This window comes from Malania oleifera, chromosome 1 (assembly GCF_029873635.1).
Source record: "Malania oleifera isolate guangnan ecotype guangnan chromosome 1, ASM2987363v1, whole genome shotgun sequence".
NCBI lineage: Eukaryota > Viridiplantae > Streptophyta > Magnoliopsida > Santalales > Ximeniaceae > Malania > Malania oleifera.
In genome coordinates, this window is record NC_080417.1 from 114,771,968 (window position 1) to 114,795,270 (window position 23,303).

The 23,303-nt window shown below is 36.5% G+C and overlaps 1 protein-coding gene across 1 annotated transcript; it reads left to right on the forward strand.

The window, feature by feature from the left end:
• Positions 1-10,722: 10,722 nt before the first annotated feature.
• LOC131148311 (uncharacterized) lies at positions 10,723-16,958 on the forward strand. Its single transcript, XM_058098029.1, has 2 exons — positions 10,723-11,031; positions 16,851-16,958. The coding sequence occupies exons 1-2, from the start codon at positions 10,723-10,725 to the stop codon at positions 16,956-16,958; spliced, it is 417 nt and encodes a 138-aa protein (XP_057954012.1).
• The last annotated feature ends 6,345 nt before the right edge of the window (positions 16,959-23,303 follow it).

Genomic DNA, 23,303 nt, shown 5'->3' on the forward strand with positions numbered 1-23,303 from the left:
TTATTACACCGCTAGGAGGGTAAGTTTTTGATCTAGGGATCGGAAACTTATGTAATGGGTTCCTAGATATGTATATATATTTTTGTATTTTAGGAGATTGTATATAAATACAGTATTTTGAGATGTAGTTGACTCTGGTGTTATGTATATTGTAGTTATGAGTATGTGATTTTTATTTACTACTGCTTAGGTTTCCACTGTGAATGTTAGGTGTCCCCATTACCCACGGGTTCGGGTTGACTTTATTAATTAATATGTTTTATTATATGATAAGATAAGCATGTCATTACAGTTTGGTATCAGAGCCTAGGATACTAGGTTCTGTAGACTCTAGAATACAGCAGTAATAATACCAGAGTATAAGATAAGGGAATTTGAGGTCTAGTTTTGTAGTCTAGATGCAGGACTTCCGTGGTGGTTTGTGTGATTTTCTTGGGGTGACAATTTCAAGAAAGTCATGATAAACTATTGTCGGGTTAGGTATCTAGGTTGTAGGATTGAACCTTAAATTATGATCATGGTAGATGAATTAATTAGGGATATATTAGTTGGATGATATGTATGGTGATAGGGTTCTAAGTTAAGTTGTTTGTTTTCAAGATGTACCCTAGAGGCAATAGTGCCCATGCTAGTGGAAATGAGGGTGCTGGGCCCTCAGACGCTATTGGTGGTGATTCAAATGCAGTTTTGCGTAGCGTGGCATAGCAAGTCATGGCTGAAATTGCGAGGAGTTCTAGAGAACAAGGTGGTCCATCGGCAAGCCACGGTAACTTGATCGAGAAATTCATTAAGATGAATCCTCCAGCTTTCTCAGGAGGAACTGATCCTGTTATCGCTGAAAACTGGGTACAAGAGATCGAAAAAGTATTTGCAGTGCTGCAGTGTTCAGTGAAGTAGAGGGTGCTATTCACTACATATAAACTGACTGGAGAGGTCGAGAGATGGTGGACGGCAGTGAAACTCTTTAAGCGGCAGAGGACAGTACCTATGGAGATGTTATGGAAGCTGTTTAAGGAGATTATTTTTGACAAGTATTTTCCAGTTTCGTCTAGGGAAGCTAAGATAGAGGAATTCTTGAACCTGAAACAGGGACAGCTGTTAGTGCAGCAATACGCGGCGAGGTTTATCAAACTATCTCGCTTTGCCCCATACATTATTCCAGATGAGGCGAAAAAAGTACGATAGTTTGAAAGAGGCTTGAGGAGAGAAATATATAAGCAGGTGTCAATACTTAAGTTGCAGGACTTTGCCGAGCTGGTTGATAGGGCCACTATAACAGAGGTTGGGAAGCGGATGGAGGCTGAGGAGTAGAGACAAAAGAAGAGATCCATCTGGTTCCAAGTAGGGATTCGATCATGGTTCGTGGAAGAGAGGTGGCTATAATAGAGGTCAGAGGTAGGATGCAGGGACTCATGGTTTTCAGGGTATGCAGCCACTTCCAGCTTTCCCGACTTGTGGGAAGAGACACCCAGGGGAGTGTCGTGCCGGGCGAGGTATCTACTACCGTTGTAGGGAGTCAGAGCATATGATGAAGGATTGTCAGGCTTAGATTGGTGTTGCTACCGCCCCTAGACCTGCTCGAGGAGGCTATTAGGCGCCACGTGGAGGCCAGCAGAGGAACATGGCTCCAGCCAGGGTCTTTGCTCAGACGCCGGGTGATGCTGAGGCGGCTGGCAAAGTGGTGACAGGTACGGTTAATATGTTTTTATTTAAAGTTATTGCACTATTTGACTCGGGGGCCACACACTCGTTTGTATCTGTGGGGTGTGTTAAATCGTGTGGGGTTGAAAGACAATCACTAGATGTTGAATTATTAGTGGCTACACCGACCGAGTCAACAGTGAGGTGTAGTAGGATGCTTCGTGGCTGTCCAATTGATGTTCAGGAGAGAATTTTATCTGTTGATTTGGCAGTGCTGGACATGCATGAGTTTGATACAATTTTCAGCATGGATTGGCTAGTAGCTAACTTTGCCAGTATAGATTGTCGCGTGAGAGAAGTGATATTCAGACCTCCAGGGAAACCAGAATTTAGATTTATAGGGTCACAAGTGCAATCTCCACCTTAGATGGTCTCAGCTGTTCAGGCGAGGAGACTACTCCTGAGTGGTTGTCAAGGATTTATAGCCTTTGTGAAATAAATGTCGGAGAATGAATTGAAGCTTGTCAACATGCTAGTAGTGAAAGAATTTACAGATGTGTTTCTAGATGAATTGCCAGGTCTGCCACCTGATTGTGAGGTAGATTTTCCTATTGATTTACTTTCAGGTACAACGCCAATCTCTAAAACATCGTATCGAAAGGCGTCGGCAGAGTTGAAAAAATTGAAAGATCAGTTACAGGATTTACTTGATAAGGGCTTCATACGACCTAGTGTATCTTCATGGGGAGCTCTAGTACTATTTGTGAAGAAGAAGGGCGGGTCTATGAGGATGTGCATAGATTATAGGGAGATTAATAAAATGACCATCAAGAACAAGTATCCTCTACCCCGTATCGATGATTTGTTTGATCAGCTCTAAGGTACACATGTATATTCTAAGATCGACCTCATCTCAGGTTACCATCAAGTAAAGGTAAGAGCAGAAGATGTATCGAAGACGGCTTTTAGGACTAGGTATGGGCATTATGAGTTCTTTGTTATGCCATTTGGTCTGACGAATGCTCTTGCGATATTTATGGATTTGATGAATAGGATTTTTCATCCATATTTAGATCAGTTTGTTGTTGTTTTTATTGATGATGTATTGGTCTATTCAATAAGCTATGAGGAGCATGAGATACATTTGAGGCAGGTTTTGCAGAAACTCAAGAAGAAGAAGTTGTATGCTAAGTTCAGTAAATGTGACTTCTAACTCGAGAAATCACTGTCTCGTCGATGAAATCCCTGAAGACTTCGTCAATGATGACACCAATTCTTCGACGAAGCCTCTCGGGTCAAAGACTTATAAAAGATATTCTTAGCTTGCTTCATTGCTAAGTTTTGGCTTTCCTCTCTCTCTCTCTCTCTCCTCGATTGCCTCGTCAATTGTCACCTGAATTGCAAATCCAAAGTTACTGTGAGGATCAGTGAAGGATTCTCTACCTTTCTAGTGGATCAGAATCTCGTTTCGAAGGATTTAGGGTTTCGGGCTAAAATCGAGGTAAGACTCAATTTTCATTTCTGATTCGGTATATGTTTAGTGGTACGGATTGTAAGCATGTGCTGTACTGTGGTTTGTAGATTTCGGAGTCTCGGTTCGTAGTTTTGAGGACCGTAGAGTTCGTAGTTGGAATTCGGGTTAAGGTAAGGGGATTCTGTTTATATCAGTTCATTTTTGAAATCGAGATCGATAAACTTGTAGGCTATGATCATATGTATGTTTTGGTTGCTTATTTGGGGAAATCTATCGGGTAAAAACACGGGATTTTTGGGTTACAGTTTAGGGAAAATTAGGGATTTTGAGTGTCATCTTTACTTTGTTTGGAAAACCGCTTGTCTTGTTTAAACTGTATTATTGAGGTGACCGTAATCCATATTTGCATAAACTGTATACTTGAAATTGTAAATGATATGATTTGCCGTAAACCAAATAAGTGTGGTATGTTTGTATGTATGTATTTTGTTCCAGGTATTTGTAAAACAGCTATGTGGTGGCTAATTACTGTACGCTGAAATGTATAGGAATGTGAGTTCCAAAATGATTCCAGGGATTTGTAAAACAGCCAGGTATCAGGTGGTTACCGTGGCGAGAGTGGCCGGCTCTATATCCGGAGTTTGAAATATCACCAGTATGTTCCGGTTGGTCACCGATGGGTATGATCTACACCGTTTGTAGCAATGGATTCACAGTGGGCCTAGGTCATTGCAGCGTAGTTTGACACGTGGCAATGTAATCAGGATGAGACTAGGTGACCTTGTGCAGTTGCGTATGTAGCAATGGATTCACTATTGGGCCTGAGTCGTAGATCTTCGTAGTTGTATGTGTAGAAATGTAATCGCTGTGAGACTAGGTGACCTTGTGTAGTTGCGTATGTAGCAATGGATTCACTATTGGGCATTGATCTTTGTAGCGTAGTTGCGTAGGTGGCAATGTAATCGCTGTGAGACAAAGTGACCTTGTGTAGTTGCGAACTAGTGTGATGACACTGACCGTATGTATGTATGTATGTATTTGGGTATCGTATGAACTGGAATGGTTTTTGTGAAAATACTGGAACTGTTTTGAAACTGTACGAATTGTTTCATTTGTATCGTATGTATAGTGTTATGAAGTATGTAAAATGACACTAGTATGCCACACACTAATATAACCTATTTTCTCCCTTACTGAGAGGTGTCTAACCTCGAATATATATACAAATGTTTTTCAGGTCCTTCGGGTAGCTGAAACTAGCATCCTAGCATCCGGAAGCGAGGGGTGTTGTTTAGCTACTACTAGTGCCTGATAGGTACGAGTTTTTGTAATCGGGCTGTCCTGATGGATTTTGTAGACGCCCGTAGTATGTATGGTATTCGTAGGGATGTATATCCTTATATGGTATAGACTCTAGTATGGTACAGTTTATGCATAGAAAGACCGTATTCCTCTGCATATTTTTGATGAGTATAGAGGATTGTATGTATGTATGTAGGGCATCCGTTCACCCCACGGGGTCGGACCCTCTTTGTATGTGGTATCATGTATGTTTTAATTGATACAGCGACAGGTTAGGTTACTAAATTCACCCTTGGGTCCCATTTCTGGGTTCGGGGCGTGACAGTTCATCCCAGCAGTACAAAAATGTATATGGATCTGCGAGAGTTCTACTGGTGGAGTGGTATGAAGAAAGGGATCGTCGAGTATGTAGCGTAGTGTCTGACGTGTCAGTAGGTAAAAGCTGAGCACCAGAGGCCAGCTGGTCAATTGCAGCCGTTATTTATCCCAGAGTGGAAGTGGGACCATATATCTATGGATTTTATCACAGGGCTGCCGTCGTCATCACATGGCCAGAATGCAATCTGGGTGATTGTAGATCGGTTGACCAACACCACCTATTTCCTCCCTATCAAGATTAGCTATTCCCTTAACCGTTTAGTGAAGATTTATGTTCAGGAGATAGTTCGTTCTCATGGGGTGCCAGTATCTATTGTGTCAGATCGAGACCCATGTCTCACGTCACGTTTTTGGAGAAGCTTGCAGGAAGCACTAGGGTCTCAGTTATCTTTTAGCACAACATTCCATCCTCAGTCAGATGGGCAAACTAAGAGGACGATACATATATTAGAAGATATGCTTCAAGCATGCGTGCTAGACTTCGGGGGTAGTTAGACTCAATTCATGCCGTTGGTAGAGTTTGCATATAATAACGGTTATCAGGCCAGCATTGGCATAACACTGTTTGAGGCTTTATATAGTAGGAGATGCCGATCTCCTTTGTATTGAGACAAGATTGGTGAGCGGCGAGTTGTGGGACCAGAGCTTGTACAGCAGGCGTACGATAAGGTTCGGCTTATCAGAGATAGAATCAGTGTGGCTCAAAGTCGACAGAAGAGTTATGCTGATATTGCCGCAGGAAATTAGAATTTGATGTTAGTGATTATGTATTTTTGAAGATAGCTCCATTTAAAGGGGTTATGAGATTTGGAAGGAAGGGTAAACTTAGCTCTAAGTTCATCGATCCGTTTGAGATTTTAGAGAAAGTGGAACCGGTTGCCTACAGGTTAGCTTTACCGTCTATGCTATCCAGGATGCACGACATATTTCACGTTTCTATGTTGAGGAAATACGCCCCAAACCTTTCTCATATTATCAGTTATGGTGAATTAGAACTCAGTGATTTATTAGTTTATGAGGAGGTACCGGTACAAATACTGGATAGAAGGGAATATGAACTACGTAATAAGAAGATTCCTCTGGTAAAGGTTCTATGGAAGAATCATGCAATAGAAAAGGCTTCTTGGGAGCTCGAAGAATAGATTAGACATAAATACTCGCAGTTGTTCCTCGGGAGTCAATAATGATCAAGGAAATGAAAGTGATTGTATAATGTTTCTTTTGCAAGTACATGTAATACTTTAGTTAGTAAGAGATATTTTAGTTTTGGGGGAATTTTTATTTTACTTATGTAATCTCCAGGACTTGGAATGTAACCACGGTATTCCTCCGCCATAAGTGAGGGTAAGTAATAAAATAAGTAGTTCGTTTTGCCTTTAAGGGATGATGAGTTATATGAATAGTAAATTTCGAGGACGAAATTTTATAAGGAGGGGAGAATGTAATAACCCAAATAATAATGATATTTAAATAGAAATAGAGAGAGAGAGAAAAATAGAAACAGTAACAGAAGAAGGCAGCAGACTTCGTCGATGAACGCGAACGACGTGGCAGTATAGGCTTGTCAACGAAGGCGTGCTTCGTCGACGAGAAGATACCGAGAGGATATTTTGGGCGACTCTGAATTTCTTCGACGAGGGGTTTGTTGATGAATTGCCTCTTGACCTCGTCGACGAGGTGATGTGGCTTATCGACAAAGCTTATAGTATAAATAGCCTAAACCTCGAAATTTTACACAGAAAATCAAGAAAATCCTCCCTCTCTCTCCTCTCTACGGTTTCTCTCTCCTCTCTCTTTGATTTCGGCTCTGACGTTCGCTGGATCGACGACCTGAGGCCACCACGACGCTCTTGGGAAAGTTCTCTCCAAGTCTGTCAAAGCGGATCGTTGGTGGGATCGAGTTGAAATTCATCCCTGGTTTAAGGTAAGGTTTTTTATACAAAATTTGGTCTTTCCATTGTTATAGGAAATGATATTCACGAAAAAATACTGAAGTTTAGTTCTGAGAGTTGTCGTTTTCAGGGTGTTGAACGAGGAACCCTGCGGGTGCAGGACGAGTGTATTTTAGGGGGGTTTCTCAGAAATCAGGTAAGAGAATAAACTAAAATAAATATTTTTCATGCAAATTATTATTATTTATCACTAAATTAATTTTCAGGAAAGCATGTAATATATTTGTATATTATGGGAAAAAAATGCATATTTGGGAAATACTGCTATTATGTTGAAATGTATATATACGTATGAGATGTCAGAAATTATGATTTTAGAATGGAATGTATGGTTTATTCAGCATTGTGTGACATGAATATTATTTTATATGAAAAGTGTTATGTTATGACAATTTTACGAATAAAGCATGATTTTAGAGATTATGAAATAATGCAGTACATTATGGTTTTTGAAATATATGATAAATGAATTATTTATATAGAATGATATTTATGAAATATTCAGCGAAAGGCCGTGATTGATAGCCGGTGCAAGACCGTGTTTTACTTATGATTTCGGCGCAAGGCCGTATTTATGAATATTCAGCGCAAAACCGCAGATATGAAAGAAACTACCGCAAGGTCATATGTATGTATGTTATTTCAGAAAATATTATCAATCTATTATGTTAGATAAGTATATTATCATGTATTATATGTTATCAGAACCCGAATGATAGTTCAACTCAGTTGCAGGAGCACGGTATCGTAACTATACAAATCATATATTATGTTCAGACTTGTGCTAACCGCCCCATAGGGGTGGGAGATGGATAGTTGATGTGACTTTCAGTGTAGAGTTGTAAACGTTCACCTGGCAGTCCGGACGAGGGTGTGGCGGGCCCATCGTACTTACAGACATTTTTGACTTGGTAGTGGTCGATCAGCCATTGTCGGGTCCCGCCTTCGAGCTGCACAACCCGTCATAGGGGGTAATACATGACATCAGTTAGCTATACATCTTTAGTAAATTTCAGTATTTTCAGTTATATTAGACATTTCATGCTCAGTATAAATTATTAAGAATTAAGAAAGTTATGATTATTCAGATATATTATCATGAATGTTTTCCATAATATGAAATGTACTGTATATGTATTATAGCATTAAATGTTCATGTTGTCACACAACTGTATTTAGTTTTCTTTCCCTTACTAAGAAGTGTCTCACCCCCAACATTAAATAATTTTTAGGAAACCCAGAAAGACCGGTGGATCGAGGCCGCCGTTGAGATAGATTGTTATTACCCCGCTAGAAGGGTAAGTTTTTTATCTAGGGATAAGAGACTTATGTAATGGGTTCCTAGATATGTATATATTTTTTGTATTTTGGGAGATTATATTTAAACACAGTATTTTGAGATGTAGTTGACTTTGGTGTTATGTATATTGTGGTTATGAGTATGTGATTTTTATTTATTATTGCTTAGGTTTCCGCTGTGAATGTCAGGTGTCCCCGTTACCCACGAGTTCGAGTTGACTTTATTGATTAATATGTTTTATTATATGATAAGGTAAGTAGGTTGTTACATAAACACATTCTACGCTATTTGAGAGGTACATCTGATTTTGGTCTATTCTATTCATCTGATTCCAAATCTCAATTAGTAGGATATGCAGATGCTGAATATCTATCTTATCCTCACAATGCTGAATCTCAAACTGGATATGTATTTCTTTATGGAAAAATTGCTATATCTCGGAGATCAGTAAAGTAGACGATTACAACAACATCCTCTAATCATTATGAAATACTAGCTATCCATGAAACTAGTAGAGAATGCGTGCGACTTGGATCGATGATTTCTTATATCCAAGTAAATTGTGGTCTTCAATCAATTAAGAATATTCCAACAGTTTTATATGAAGACAACACTGCATGTATAACTCAACTAAGAGGAGGATATATGAAGGGTGACAGAACAAAGTATATCTTTCCAAAATTCTTCTATATGCATGATCTCCAAAAGAATGGTGATATAGATGTTTGACAGATCTGATCAAGTGATAATCTTGCAGATTTGTTCACCAAATCTTTACTTATTACAACATTCAAGAAATTGGTTCATCTCATCGGAATGAGATACTGTAAAGATCTTAGCAGAAGGAGTTAATATATGAGTGACATCAATGGGGGAGTGTTATAAAATATAGGTGGATATCCCATGTTAACTATGAACCTACCCTATATATCTACACTAATTCATGTCCCATGTGAACTTGCCTCTTGTGTTTGTACTTATAAAGTGTATGTCACCCCATATTTCACTCCTTTGATTTTCCCCCTAATAAATGCTTAACTATCCATTTTGCCCTATAAAGGGCACCCTCCCCTTCTCATTTGGGACACATTTGATGCTTCCATGTAAGTAGACATATAGTAAGGATAAGAGAAGAGGGGAGATAAAGTGAAGAAAGGATAAAAAGGAAATAGAGATATCTTGTACAAAGTCGGATCCATATCCTACTGTAATTCCTCCCGTGATAATGAAAATTTGATCCCATCCGCCTGTGGAGTAGGTATAGTCGAACCACGTAAAATTTCTGTCTCGTCTTCATTTATTTTCTACTCATCTTTATTTATTTTATTATTAATTTCTACATCATTTTATAACAAAGATAACATTTTGACTAATTATAAGTGAAATTGTTCATAGATGGGGTAAGTTTTGTAAATATAAGAAAATTTAGTGACTATTTTATAATTTTAAAAAAATACAATAGAAGATAATCATATATTATTTTATTATGTATTATGATATAATAATTATTAATGAAACACAATTCAATTATCAAATGAGGAAGAAAAACCCTTTATTAATTTAAATTAATATTAAAAAATAAAAATACTAATATAATTACTAATATTATTTTAATATAAATCAATATGATAACCATACGTTATAAATATAAATTAAGAACATAATTATCGATGATTAAAAAATAATATTATATTATTTTACATAAAAATATTTAAATATTAATTAAAATAACAATTAATATAATTATTAATAAAATTATTAATTAAAATTAATCATATATTATTTTATTATGCATTATAAACTATTAATTATTAATAAAATATAATTAAATTCTGAAATGAATAAAAAGAACAATTTAAAAATTCAAATTATTATTAAATGAACTAAAAATATTTATTCATTTATTAATTCCATTTTTAACATAAAGTAATGTTAACAATTAATATAATTATCATTTAAATTTCTAATTATAAAAATATTAATATTTTTACTCAAAATATTTTTAAAAATAACTTTATATACTATTTTACATATTAATTATTATGAATCAATTTTGATTAAACAAAAATTATTTATTAATTTAAATTGTTAAATAAATAAAAAAGTTGAATTTAATTAGGAATATTTTTTTTATCATAATTTAATAACAACATTATTGTTAATTTAAAATAATAATTTAATATTATTTTTTAATATAAAATATTAAATTTTATATATTTAAAATTTTAAATAAATTTTAAAATAATTATATAGTACCCAACGATAAAATAAGTACTAAATATCACTTATATTGAATAAAACTAAATACCATTTACTAGAACGTGAAACATTTTTTAAAATTAATACTTATTATCAGTATTTGTTAAATTTAATTTTTTTTATAAAATATTTTTATATAAGTGGTTGCAAACGATTTAAAAAAATATTTTTTCATATTTTTAAAAATATTTTTAGTTTTAGTTTTTTTTTTTTTTTTTTTTATGAAAAAACAAAATTTAATGGAGGTTTGTGAATTTTTTTTGGTCACTCATTTGAGAATACGTTTTTTTTTAAATGAAAACTGTGAGACTCGCGTCTTCTCAATTTTGGTTAATTTTGCACTCCGTGCCTCTACTCTTTCTCGTTTTCGAAGTGACACTTCCATCTCCTGAGAGCAAACCTTTCGATTTCCGACAATGGCGACGCTGGAGATGATCACCTTTCTGGCTTCGATGGTGATGATGGTCATAGTCGCGGCGGGCTCGAGCGACACGAACAGCGTGTTCCAGCCCTGCGCCGACGCGAAGGTCCAGAAATCCGACGGTTTTAGTTTCGGTATCGCGTTCGCCTCTCGGGATTCGTTCTTTTACAACCGCTCCATACAGCTCTCGCCCTGCGACAGCAGACTTTCTCTTTCTTCTTCCAACTCTCAACTATCTCTCTTCAGGCCTAAAGTTGACGAGATCTCTCTTCTCACCATCAACACGACCACATCCTTTTCTCCGGTGAGGGTTTACTGTTTGGCTGCTAAGAAAACCAAGGAAAAGAGTTGGATTTTTAAAGTCATGCTTAATTACTTTAAAGTGGCTTTAGGATTTGTGATTCGATGTATGTAGTTTACTATATAAGAAAACAGGAAATGAAATGAAGTAAAAAAAAAAAAAAAAGGAGGAAGAAAGAACATAGAAACCTCCAATAAACTGATCCTAGTATTAACTGGAGATTTAATTACTAATACTAGTCAAGTTGTTGTTTTTTCCTCTCACAAATCTTGATCTGAATGGAGCGTAGAGGGAGGCAAGGTTTCCTTTTCTTTTTGATTGTCTGCCGTAATTGTTTTCATGAGGCCTTACCAGGATTGGGTGTGTTATTCTTTAGTTTCTGATTACGAGAGGTATTTTCATTTTTTGTTGGATGCTGCTGCTCTCAAACTTATCTAGGTTTAAGCTATTCTGTTGTAGATGATTTGATGTTATTTATTTATTTATTTTTTATAGCTTCTAGATCATGTACTGATTAGTTCTTAAAAATTTAGGGGTCTTAGTGCTGCCTTACATGAGTTTGTGTTTTTCAGCCAAGTAATTGTTGAATCATTGCAACTTTTTTGAAGGAGACAATCTAATTTTTCCCTATGATAATGAACACAGATGTGAACCCAAGGCATGAAACATTTTTGTGGAGCTAAATTAGATTTTTCTTTACTCCATTGCGTTATTGATAGGAATTATTATGCCTTATTAGAATCTTCAAGCTCAGTACAATTACTCTTCTAGTGTTGTCTTTCTGAATGGGACTGAGTAAGTGAGTGCTGAAGAATGTTGTTTAAGTGGGAAAATGATTATAGCACTTCTCTTTGGAGCTGTAATCTCTTTGACATAAGGGGATCCTCACTATGTGTGGAGTTGGTTGTGATGGTAAGATGGCTATTAATGTCACTCGTGTATGTTTTTCATGTTTCCCCACTATTTTCTTCCTTAGGTGAAGTTTCACATTGGCTATGCGTAGAGTTTGCTATTTTGGGAGGATCAATGGATAGAGATGCTCCTTTATAAAATGCTCATCTTAGTCTATCTTGCTTTATGAGCTGTCGTGATGCTTCCATCTCTAGTTTTGATCTCTAAAGGGAGTATTGTATTTTTCTCATCTTAGTCTATTTTGCTTCTTGATGCTCCCATCACAAGATTTTTGATCTCTAAAGAGGGTATTATCTTTATCTCTTTGAATTTCTTCTTTTGAAGGAATTTTTATACAAGACAATATCTTGTTTAGCTATATGCGCTTGATCCTTTTTGTTCTTCCTATAGACATGATAAAAGGTTTGGACCTTGGATGCTTTGGGAGAATTTTAATGTAAATCATTCTTTGAATATTTAATTTGTGGTTTTAATGGTGCTTGGTTCCCTTTGCATTTTATTACTTGGAAAGCATTCTTGAGCATTGTTCTTTGTGTGGATTTGTAACCAGCCTTTTAAACATTTTGGGGAGCATTAGATGTGTCCTTTATCTTTGGGATTTTTTTCCCTTTAGAAATTTTAGGGTGTTGGTGTGGTAAGGATGGAAAATTGTTTGCAGATTTAGTACTTTTGCTATGGTTCAAGTTCAATATAGTTGGTTGGGGCGAAACCCTAGAATCTTTAATGGGTGGGTATTGTTTCCTTATTCTCTCGTGCCTTTGGCATGTTTAGAGGAATATGTTTTGATATGCAGGGGCGAAACCCTAGAATCTTTAATGGGTGCTTATTGTTTCCTTTTTCTCTGGTGCCTTCGGCATGTTTAGAGGAATATGCTTTTTCATATGCAGAGTGTTGGGGGGATTTTGTTACATTATTAATTATTCTAGTTTTTTTATTTTTCTGTTTGTTGCACCAGAATATCTAGCCCTCCTTTTTTTTGTTTTTGTTTTTTTTTAATGTAATCTTCTCAATTTTTAAATAAGTTTTCTGTTTAAAGAAAAAAAAATCCTATTCCCCTTTTCTTACTGTTGTTCTGACAAATTTGTATGTGATTGAAGGATGATATCAACATGGAAGGTTGAATTTTATTTTAAAAAAAATATAAATGAAGAGTTTTATTAAATGAGGAGAGAGAAGAAAAATAATAAAAGAGGATAAGACATCCTCCATTACCAAAGCATTCAAATCACATTGTGTAGTATTTTTTAGCTCGTGCAATTTAAATGATTTTGAGGTCATGCAATGTACATAAAAACTATGTTGGTGGATGGAATTGTATACATGATCGTGCATAGCATAACAAAGTCACTAGGAATTGAGTCATTGATCTTATTAATGGGTTAAAATGATCTTTATTTAGTACTATTGACAATGTTGTGTAAATTGGAAAAGATGATCTCATGAGCACATGATAGGTCTCCCATGCTATTTATAATTTGTTTCATGGCTCTTATTAATGGTTTTAAATAGAGGCTGTGAGCGTTATGTGATGGATTTCTGGGTTCCCAATATTGTTACACACTTTGAAATTGGTGGGAAGAAAATTCAGAGACCTAAAGGCCACCATGGCTGTTTCATAACTGCTGTTGGATTGTTACAACCAAAAGTATAAAGTCATTTTTTCACTCTTTCTTCTCACTCTTATTTTTTTCCCCTTTCAAAAATCATTCTCAATATACTATGTGAAGAAAAGGGGGATAAAATTATATTGAGGATGATAATGATATAAAATTTACTATTTTTTTTTAAGTACTTGCAAGAGATGCATTAATTAACTAGTTGATAACACTAATTTGTTAAGAAAATATTTTATTCTGCTAATATTAGTATTTGATATTTCTATTATATATTTTTCAACTTCAACCTTCTTTTCTTTTCTAGTTTTGTCATGTTCAAGTAATTACTTGATTTATTTTATGGTAATTTTTATGGTTATATATTATAATTTTGAAGGTTATAGTTATACAATATAACTTGTTGGTCTAAATTTTTTAAATTTTTATTACTTTAACAAATAAAATAATATAACTTGTGTTTAATTTATTGTACATTTGTATTATTCGTATGTCTTATATGTCTAATAGATTTTAAGGAGTGTCTAACGTATTTTGTTTTATTAATAAATTTATTACACATAAGAATAATGAAAAAGCATAAATGCGCACACCATTTTTCTGTCAGTGGTTGTTTAAATTGTTGCCCTTACCAAACAACTTAGTTGGACTAAAGGATTTAAATTATGTTAAACTCTTTCTAAGAAGGGCTAAAAGCTTAGAACATGCAAATATACTAATATGCATAAGGTTGTGTGTGTTTGAAAAAAATTCACGGCCGTTGCATCCACTTCCCATTATGTAACATTCACTACTCTTGCTTCCCTCTATAACTATTACAATTATGCTATGCTACTCGTTATCACTATTTAAAACCATGATTAATACTAAATACTTGAGACCAAATAACTTGCAACTAGTAACCACCCCTCTGAAGTTGGAGCATGGATATCATATACTTCTAGCTTGTCACAAATGGATTTAACCAAAGCACCACCAGAGCTTTAGTGAATAAACTAGCAAGTTGGCATTTAGAAGTCGTGAATAGTTGTTATGAGCTGCTGCACAAGTTTCTCTTGAACAATGTGGTAATCAACTTAAATGTGTTTTGTCTACTCATTGAAGATTGAGTTGGAGGGAATATGTATATCAAGTTGATTATTACATAGAAATTTGATAGGCAGAGAATGTCGAAAACCGAGTTCTTCCAACTTGTTCTTTAGATAAACCTGTTCTCATGTAGTGTGTGCCATGACCCTATATTCATACTCAAACGCTTTATTGGGCCACAAAAGTTTATTTTTTACTCATCCAACATACTAGGTTGCCATCAACAAACACACAATACCTGGATGTCGATTTTTTAAAGGGTGTTCTACCCAATTTGCATTTGTATAACCTTGGATATGACTGTGAACTTGGGATATAAGAGGCCTCTTCTTATTGCAATTTGTGGTATCTCAAGATATGAATAGCATCCTAGTGATTTGTTTGGGTAGAATCAAGGTCTTAAATTTCAATTTTGACTCAAATTTCGAAGCTCCAAAAGTACGGAAATTTCAGCAGAAGTTTCGATTTTGATGTCAGTTTCGATTTCAATTTGAAAAAATAACGGAAATTAGTAGTAAAGCATGAAATTCTTTGTGAAACTTTAGAAATGGTTAACAGACATAATAATATAAGTTTTAGGACTAATATATAACAAATTAACTACATCTATATTTTTTATGAGATGGAAAAGTTGTAAAGTAGCATGTGTATCAACCATATTTGTGAGATAACGTACATTAAACATATTCAGTTAATACAAATGAAATTCATAAATCATTTAAATATTATTTATTATACAAATAATGATAATTTAGACATGAATGGTTAAATAAAATGTTATTGTAAGTTTATTTTTTTCATATAATTTCAATAGCACTTGTAATAATCTTTTGTTTCGATAAAATAAATAAAATAAATTAAAAGAGAAATTTCACTTAACTCCTAAATCTCTGATTTGAATTCCGACAAAATTTCATTGTATAGTTAAAATTTCGATAAATTTGGCTAAAATTCCGAGATTTCTATAAATTTTGGATGAATCGTTGAGATTTCTACAGAAATTATGCAAGACAAAAATTGACTGCCATTTCGATTTCGAGGGCGATGGAAAATTCGAAAATTTTGTGGAAATTTAAGACCATGGGTAGAATAAAAAAGTTGGCTTGAACACTTATTAAGATAGATATGTCTGGTCATGTGATTACGAGGTAGTGAATTAGTGGGTTTAGATCCCCACAATCCTATCTCATCTAAAAGTTTTAGAATATACTGCCATTGTGACAAGACAATCACCATGTGAGATGTGGATACTTCTATTCCCTAGAAGTACCCGAATCCTTAATTGGAAAATTTATCTAGAGAACCCACTTTGGACTCCATACCCCAATGCCATCTATGTACACAATCAACAAAAATCCTATTAGCGATAGATGACAATAGAATAGAAAATGATCCATCGTACATCACTAAAGGCCAAACTGAAGCACAACTACATTGAACCTACCTAACCCTGCTCTAGGAGATTGCTTCAAACCATGTATGGATCTTTACATCTAATTGATACAAAGGCCAATGACATGTGATGGCTAAGGAGATGAACAAATGAATTGAGACAAGTTTGGCTATTGAGGAGAATGTGTGAGAATAATCCAAATCGTACACTTGAGTATATCGTTTGACAACAAGATGGCACTTTAGACAAGCCACGAACTAGGGACAATTAACCAAAAATTTAATATAGGAAGAGTTACTAATTCTCAAGTTTCAATATCCTATTACTTATCTATATGTTCAACCATTGTATTCCTTCACCTAGGACAGGATGAGGCTATGGAGACAAATTTTGAAGAGCAACAGTCCATAGAGTACTAACAAAACACTAGTATGAGGGTGACAAGAAATCATAGCAAGCAAAATTAGAGATTGGACGTTTGGTACAGGTGCTTTACCTTTTTGGAAAGCAATTCGAAGATCAACATCTTGGGGAACTAGAGAACTCTTAAGTTCAGCTTTCGCGATGAACTCTCTTTCTCTCTGCCTTTGAAACTTAACTGAAATTTCGTTTCTCTATTATTGTTCTTTATGTTGGTGTATTCTAGAGGCTCATTCAATCCAGGTTGAAGGGCGGATCTTCAATTAAATATTGGATATGGTGGGGAAGGTTCTTGTTTTGTTCGTTCTTGAGAAAAATTAGGTGCGCAATAGGTGGGTAAGACTATCAGTTGCAGCAAATTGATTCTTTGATGGCTTTTCTTTGCTTATTGGAAGTTTGGGCAAGGGTTTTCGAAGCTTTCAAGCGGGCTGCGTGATTTATTGGATGGCCATTTGTGTGACAAGGGTAGGGAGGTTTTTGTAGTTAGGGCATTTGAGAGTTAAGAGGTTTTCTGATTTTGTTTCTGGAGGGCCCATGGTGAGATCTCTTCTTCCTGGTGCTGATGATAAAGGTTACGACAAGATTAGTGATAATTGTACTTGCAATCAAGTGGTATTGGAAAGAATTGAACTTGCAGGAGATGGAAATTTTTGCCTAAGTAGTGTGTTGGAGGATGGCATGTCTGCAGATTTTCAGTAGGTTTGTGGTGGTTGTAGGGAAGGTGGGGGGGGGGGGGGGGGAAGATGCAAGGGGAAGTCCTTGGGCTTTTGTTGCAAGGAGTGAGCAAGGGCCAAGGACTAGTCCAAGTTGGGCTTATATTGGGAGTTGAAGGATCTAGAAGCGGCTAGGGTTTCCTTTGTGGAAGATGGGGTGTTGAATGCAGGGTGGGTTAGCAAAGCAATATTGGCAAATATTACAGACACTATCATGGAGAACCTCCTATTACCACTTGGTCTAAAGTGAGATATATTTCAAGACAGAAATATACCCCACATTTTTATAGGAAGCAATTAGTAGACCAACTGTGTAGTCTTAAGGCCACTTTCTTCAAGTGTCATCGATTATTGCTGTAAATTTAGAGACCTCATTTATTAGTATGCTCTTAATGAGGAACCTAGAGTGGTTTATGTTAAAAAAGGGTTGAGGGATGAAATTAGAAAGCATATGATATTGCAAATTCGGAGATGTCTGACTACTGTTTGGAGCTTACCACATGGCTTTGGAAGCTGAGAAATTTCTCAAGTTACCAATCCTTAACTCTGCTTCCTATCTTAAAGAGTTTCAACAGTATAGTTCAATTTCTTGTTGGTCATGAGGTAGTCGTTGGTCCACCCATGATGCTCAAGAGAAAATTTGTTGAGGATAAACAATCAAATATCAAAAGTGCCCATGTAAATTGTTGCATTTTGAGTATCATAACTACATGTTAGAAGGTTATAGTGGTATGTAGTTTTTCCTGTTTTTTGGGTGCCTTGGTCAGTGAAAAGATGCTCAAATTTCTTGTGATAGGAGTTTTACCCGCTGATTTGATTTGGGATAGTTCTCTCTCTCTTTTTTTTTTTTTGGGTTTTCTATGGTGTTTTGTCAGGCTGTTTTGGCAGTGCTGGCTTCCCTGATTGTTACCGATCAAGAAGCTTTATTGATTTGATTTTTCTTTTTTGATATTTTTTTTATTTCTATGTTTCTTCCTTTTTGTTTTTTATTTTTATGGGTTTTTATTACGAGGATTTCTTATCCTCCTTGTACAGTCTTTCTTTCTTAATGACATTTCTTTTTCTAAAAAAAAAAAATATGAATGTAATTAAAATTGCTTTACTAAGGAAAAAAAAGGGCAGCCCGGTGCACAAAGCTCCTGTGTATGTGGGGTCTTGGCAAGGGGTGGACCACACTTTACTGAATTAAATTAAAATATCAAGCATATTCTTGTTGTAACATAGATTCAGTTGAACCAATGTGTGCATGTTACAATAATCACGTCAGTTTGAGTACTTTGATTGCACAAATTTGCAAGTAGCTTTTTGATAATTGCTGCGGCAATTTAAAAAAATGTTGCATGTTATGCACCTTGAATTACAGGTTATGTGCCATTCATCACTGTTCTTCACTAGGAGCTTCTGCTATTTGCTATTGTAGCAACAAATTGTTTGTATGCTCTTTGTTGCTTGTTGGGGCTTTCCTCAGCTTAATATTATTCAAATTTCTATCAGAATTGGTTATAGTATTATGCCTTTGAGAATATTAGAATTTCTGTCTTGAAGATGTTGCTACTTTTCATGACTATGAATAACATGAGATGCTGTGTATTTACTTCCATTTTAATTGTGTTGTAAAAATTGGTTTTGTTGCGTGCTGCTTTTTAAAGATTTCTGATACACAAGTGGACTCTCACTTTGTTTCTTTACAAGGAGCTTCGTCATGCTTCTTTTGCTGGATTTTGGAGTTATCTTTCTCCTTGCATGTGAAACTTTAATATGGTTTAAAATTAGTAGGTTTCTTATCTGTTAATGGTTATTTAGTCATTTAGCATTATTATTATGTGTTAGAGTTATGTTAATAAGTGTGAGTTAGTGAGAGTATTATGGTATATTATAAATAGAGGGAGAGACCTATCATTGAGGTAAGGTCTTCCATTTTACTCAATTATTCAACATGGTATCAAAGCAAGATCTGAACTAAACCTTACTTGCATAATTGCCGCTAAATCAAACCCTAACTATCATAATATACCACGCAATCTGCTGCAGTAGAAGGGTCATCAGCATCACTGGAGTCCAGGAGTAGCTTCAGTTTGCCGGAAAATACTGCAGTCGCCAGAGAAATCTTGGATGCTGCTGTCCTCTTTAACACCTCAAGAAATAGCTCATATTTTGCAAAAGTAACTGCATAACAAGCCACAGAACCTGCCGATCTGCCAGCCCTCAAAATTTCATAGCCAGAGGATCCTCCACGCACCCCCATGCGCCAGTAGAACGCCGGCAGTGCCGATCCCACATACCAGTGTGTGAGGCATTTTTGGGCAGCCATGTGGCTCCTATTTCCTTCCCAATGTCTTGATTCCCTCCTCACACCATAATACCAAGTTTGTCATCTTTTTTGTCCAAAGGTATCACCTTTTTTTAAGTTATTCATATGCGGCATTCCAGGAATGTTTGCTTGCTAATGCCTGAAGCTGTTGGTCAGTAATTATAAAGTTCATTGAGGCCTGAAACAGTGATATTGCCGTGTTCATGATTCGTTTTTTATCTTTTTTGTTCATTGTGTGCTTGTGGTTTTCTCCAGTTGTCGAACGTTGTGTGTTGGGATGGTGTCCATGAATTCCAGGAGGATGTTGTTCGCTATGTACTTCAGATGTTCTACTGTATAGAGGCTGTTTGGTACTGTTACAGCTGCATGTTGGTTTCTTGGGGATGTGTTTAAGTCTCTTGGAGCAGGGGCAGCATTTATACATTGATTCTGTAGGGTTGTCGCAGTGCTATGTCCAGTTGTTGAAGTCTCTTGGAGCAGTGGCAGCATTTATTCATAGGGTTGTGGCCACAGTAGTTTAAAGCGCACCTAGGCGCAAGGCGTAGTGAGGCGAAGAGGCTTACGCCTCAAACCATGCGGGCGAGGCGACCTGCAAGAGGCGACACGAGGCGAGATGAGCCGCAGTGAGGTGACAGGCACAGTGAGTCGCGCCTTGTAAATTTTTCGTCTTTTAACCGAGAGAAATAGTCACAGCCAGAGCCGTAGCCCTCATTCGACTCGAACGAACAGGAGCCCTAGGCCCTTTCGGCCCTTCAAAGCCCCCACGACCCTTCGTCTTGCACATTCAAACCAGCAGGAGCCTTCGCGATCCTTCGAACCAGTAGCGTGAGTTTGTCTGTGAGCCTTCAAACCAGCCAGAAGCCTTCGCGACCTCGTCTTCGAGCTTCGAACTAGGACTGTGAGTTCGTCTTCAACATTTCAAAGAAGCACGACCCTTCGCGACTTCATTTCGAACCAGATGGAGCCCTCGCGAGTTCATCTGCCAGCCTTCGAATCAGCCGTGAGTTCGTCACGTCATCTTCGCAATTTCGTCAGGAGTTTCGTGAGTTCGTCGTCGACCCTTCGAACTAGCAGTTGCGAGTTCGTCTTCGATCCTTTGAACCTGCAGTTGCGAGTTCATTTCGATCTCTCGAACCAACAGGAGCCCTTTGCAAGTTCGTCAGGAGCTTCGCGAGTTCGTTAGGAGCTTCGTGAGTTTGTCATGGACATTTCGAACAAGCAGGAGCTCTTCGTGAGCTCGTCTTCAAGCCTTCGAGCCTTCGTGAGTTCATCTGCTTCATCTACTTCGAAGTTCAAACTAGTATGTCTTGTTCTTCTTCTGCAGCTTAGCTTCTTCTTCTTCTTCTACAACTTTTCTTCTTCTGCAGCTCTTCTTCTTCTTCAGTTCGTCTTCTGCTTCTTATTCTTCAATTCTTTTCTGCTGCCTGCTGCTTCTTCTTCTAATATTACATGTAATTAATTATGTAGTTTAATTTAATGCAAGTTTATAACTAATATATAACATTTTTATTCTTGAATTTAGCTACTTTTTTTAATTATGCAAGATCTTTCATTTAATGCAGTATACTAATGAAACTATACATTTTTCTGAAATATATTATACATTGTTTTTGCATTTAGGATATCAGGTCTTAAATTTTAAATGTATTCTGGATCTTGAACTATGTTTAATTATTTATGCTTTTGGCCTTCGCCCTGGCAATTTCATTAGATTCCCAATTTTGGTATTGAATGTTTTGGCATTTTAAATTCTAATATTACTAGATGTTCATATGTTCATATATCAATTACCCTAGATAGGCATTGTACACTATTTTAATAATTGGTGAGGTGCGCGCCTTCACCTTGTGCCTCGGCTTCAAAGGCCCTTTGCGCCTCGGCTCGCCTTGCGCCTCTAACTACTATGGTTGTGGTAGTGCTATGTCCAGTTGTTAGCGACTTGTTCATGGTTGAATCAATGGTTGACTCGTTTGTGTATAGTTCGGTTGGTCTAAATATTCACTTGTGGTTGTTTTGGTTGGTCCAGAAGTTCACTTTTGGAATCCCAAGAGCATTTTGTTCGTTGTGTATTTCTTATTTGCTGCTGTATCGAGCTTGTGTGTGTGTTGGGATGGCATCTACAATTACCAATAGTGTCTGTCCATCATTAGACATTTGTTCAAGTGTACAACGTACTATAACTATCTTGAAGGAAGAGTATTCAAGGTTCCTATAGTATCAAACATCCCAACAGGCTTCTCATCACATTGCATCTTTTGCTCAGAGGGTAATCCTATAGTTTATATGTCATCTGGTATTTCTTCCACTAGTTCTTGGATTATTGACTCTGTTGCTATTGACCATGTGACAGGTGTAACCAACTTCGTTTTTGCCTTCCAATATTCTAAAAATGTACCTCAAGTTACCCTTGCTGATGGGTCCACAACTACAACTAAAGGGATAGGAATAGTTTATCCTACTCCCTCCATCTCTCTTTCTTTTGTTTTATACGTTCCTAAGTCCCCATTCGATATTATGTTAGTTAGTAAGCTTACAAAGGCACTAAATTGCTCCAAAACCTTCTTTCCTGATTCTGTGATTATTTAGGATTTGAAGACGAGGAAGACAATTGGTTCAGGACATGAAGCTTGTGGACTCTACTACTTTGAATCGCTCTCCCATCCCATTGCCTGTACAACCGTTGCTACACTGCTTCAAATCCATTGTGGCTTTGGCCACCCGTTCTTGGACAAATTAAAATAGCTAGTTTCTACTGTGAGTTTTGTCTTTAGTCTTGAGTTCAAGTCTTGTCAATTGGGAAAACATCATCATGTTCCCTTTGCTTCCTTAGTCAACAAATGGGTAGATAGTCCTTTCATGCTTGCCCATTCTGATATTTGGGGTCCGAGTTGTGTCACGTTGAAATTGGGGTTTCGGTACTTTATGACATTTGTCGATGATTACTCTAGGATGACTTGGTTGTATTTAATGAAAGATCGTTCTGAGTTGTTTAACATCTTTTATGCTTTCTGTTCTCAAATAAATATTTAGTTTGATATGTAGTCAAGATACTTCGTAGTGATAATGCCAAGGAGTACTTCAGTACCCAATTCAGTACCCATATGACTAATTTTGGTATGATCCACCAGTCTTCTTGTGCCCACACTCCACAACAAAATGGAGTTGTAGAATTGAAAAATAAATATATTTTGGATGTCGCTTATGCCTTATTGTATCAAATGAATGTCCCCAATGTTTTTTGGAGTGATGTCGTGCTTACTGCTTGCTCCCTCATTAATAAAATGCCACCCTTTGCCCTTGGTGATAAAATCCCATATTCAGTTATCTTCCCTAAGGCTCCTTTGTTTTCTCTTTCGCCTCGTATATTTGGTTCTCTTTTGTCTATTAGTTGAACTCCAAGAATGGATAAGTTGGATCCTCACACTATCAAATGCATTTTTCTAGGGAACTCCTATACTCAAGGGATATCGATGTTATAGCCCTACTTTACATTGATTCTTTGTCTTTGCTGATGTCACCTTTTTTGAGTGTACACCATACTACTCTGATTCCTTGAGTTTTGTTGAACTTAATGAGTCCCTTCCTCTACCTTCTCTTCCAGATCCTAACCTAATATTTGTGCTCAATCCTCCTACATCTTCATCTAATTTGAGTCCTTCTTGTAACTTGGATCATCCAATTTGCAGGTATACACACGACGATTCAAGGGAGGAGAGCCTCCTCTAGCTTCGACTTCTACGCCTTTAGTTCCCTCATAAGATGGTCCTATTTCCCAAGATATTGATCCGCCCATTGTTGTTCGAAAAGGTAAACATAGTTGTACC

Excerpts from the sequence above, each read along its gene's own strand:
- LOC131148311 (XM_058098029.1), top strand. The coding sequence starts at position 10,723 with ATGGCGACGCTGGAGATGATCACCTTTCTGGCTTCGATGGTGATGATG. Across the intron at positions 11,032-16,850 it reads CGACCACATCCTTTTCTCCG|TTTGGGCAAGGGTTTTCGAA; the intron begins GTGAGGGTTTAC and ends GCTTATTGGAAG.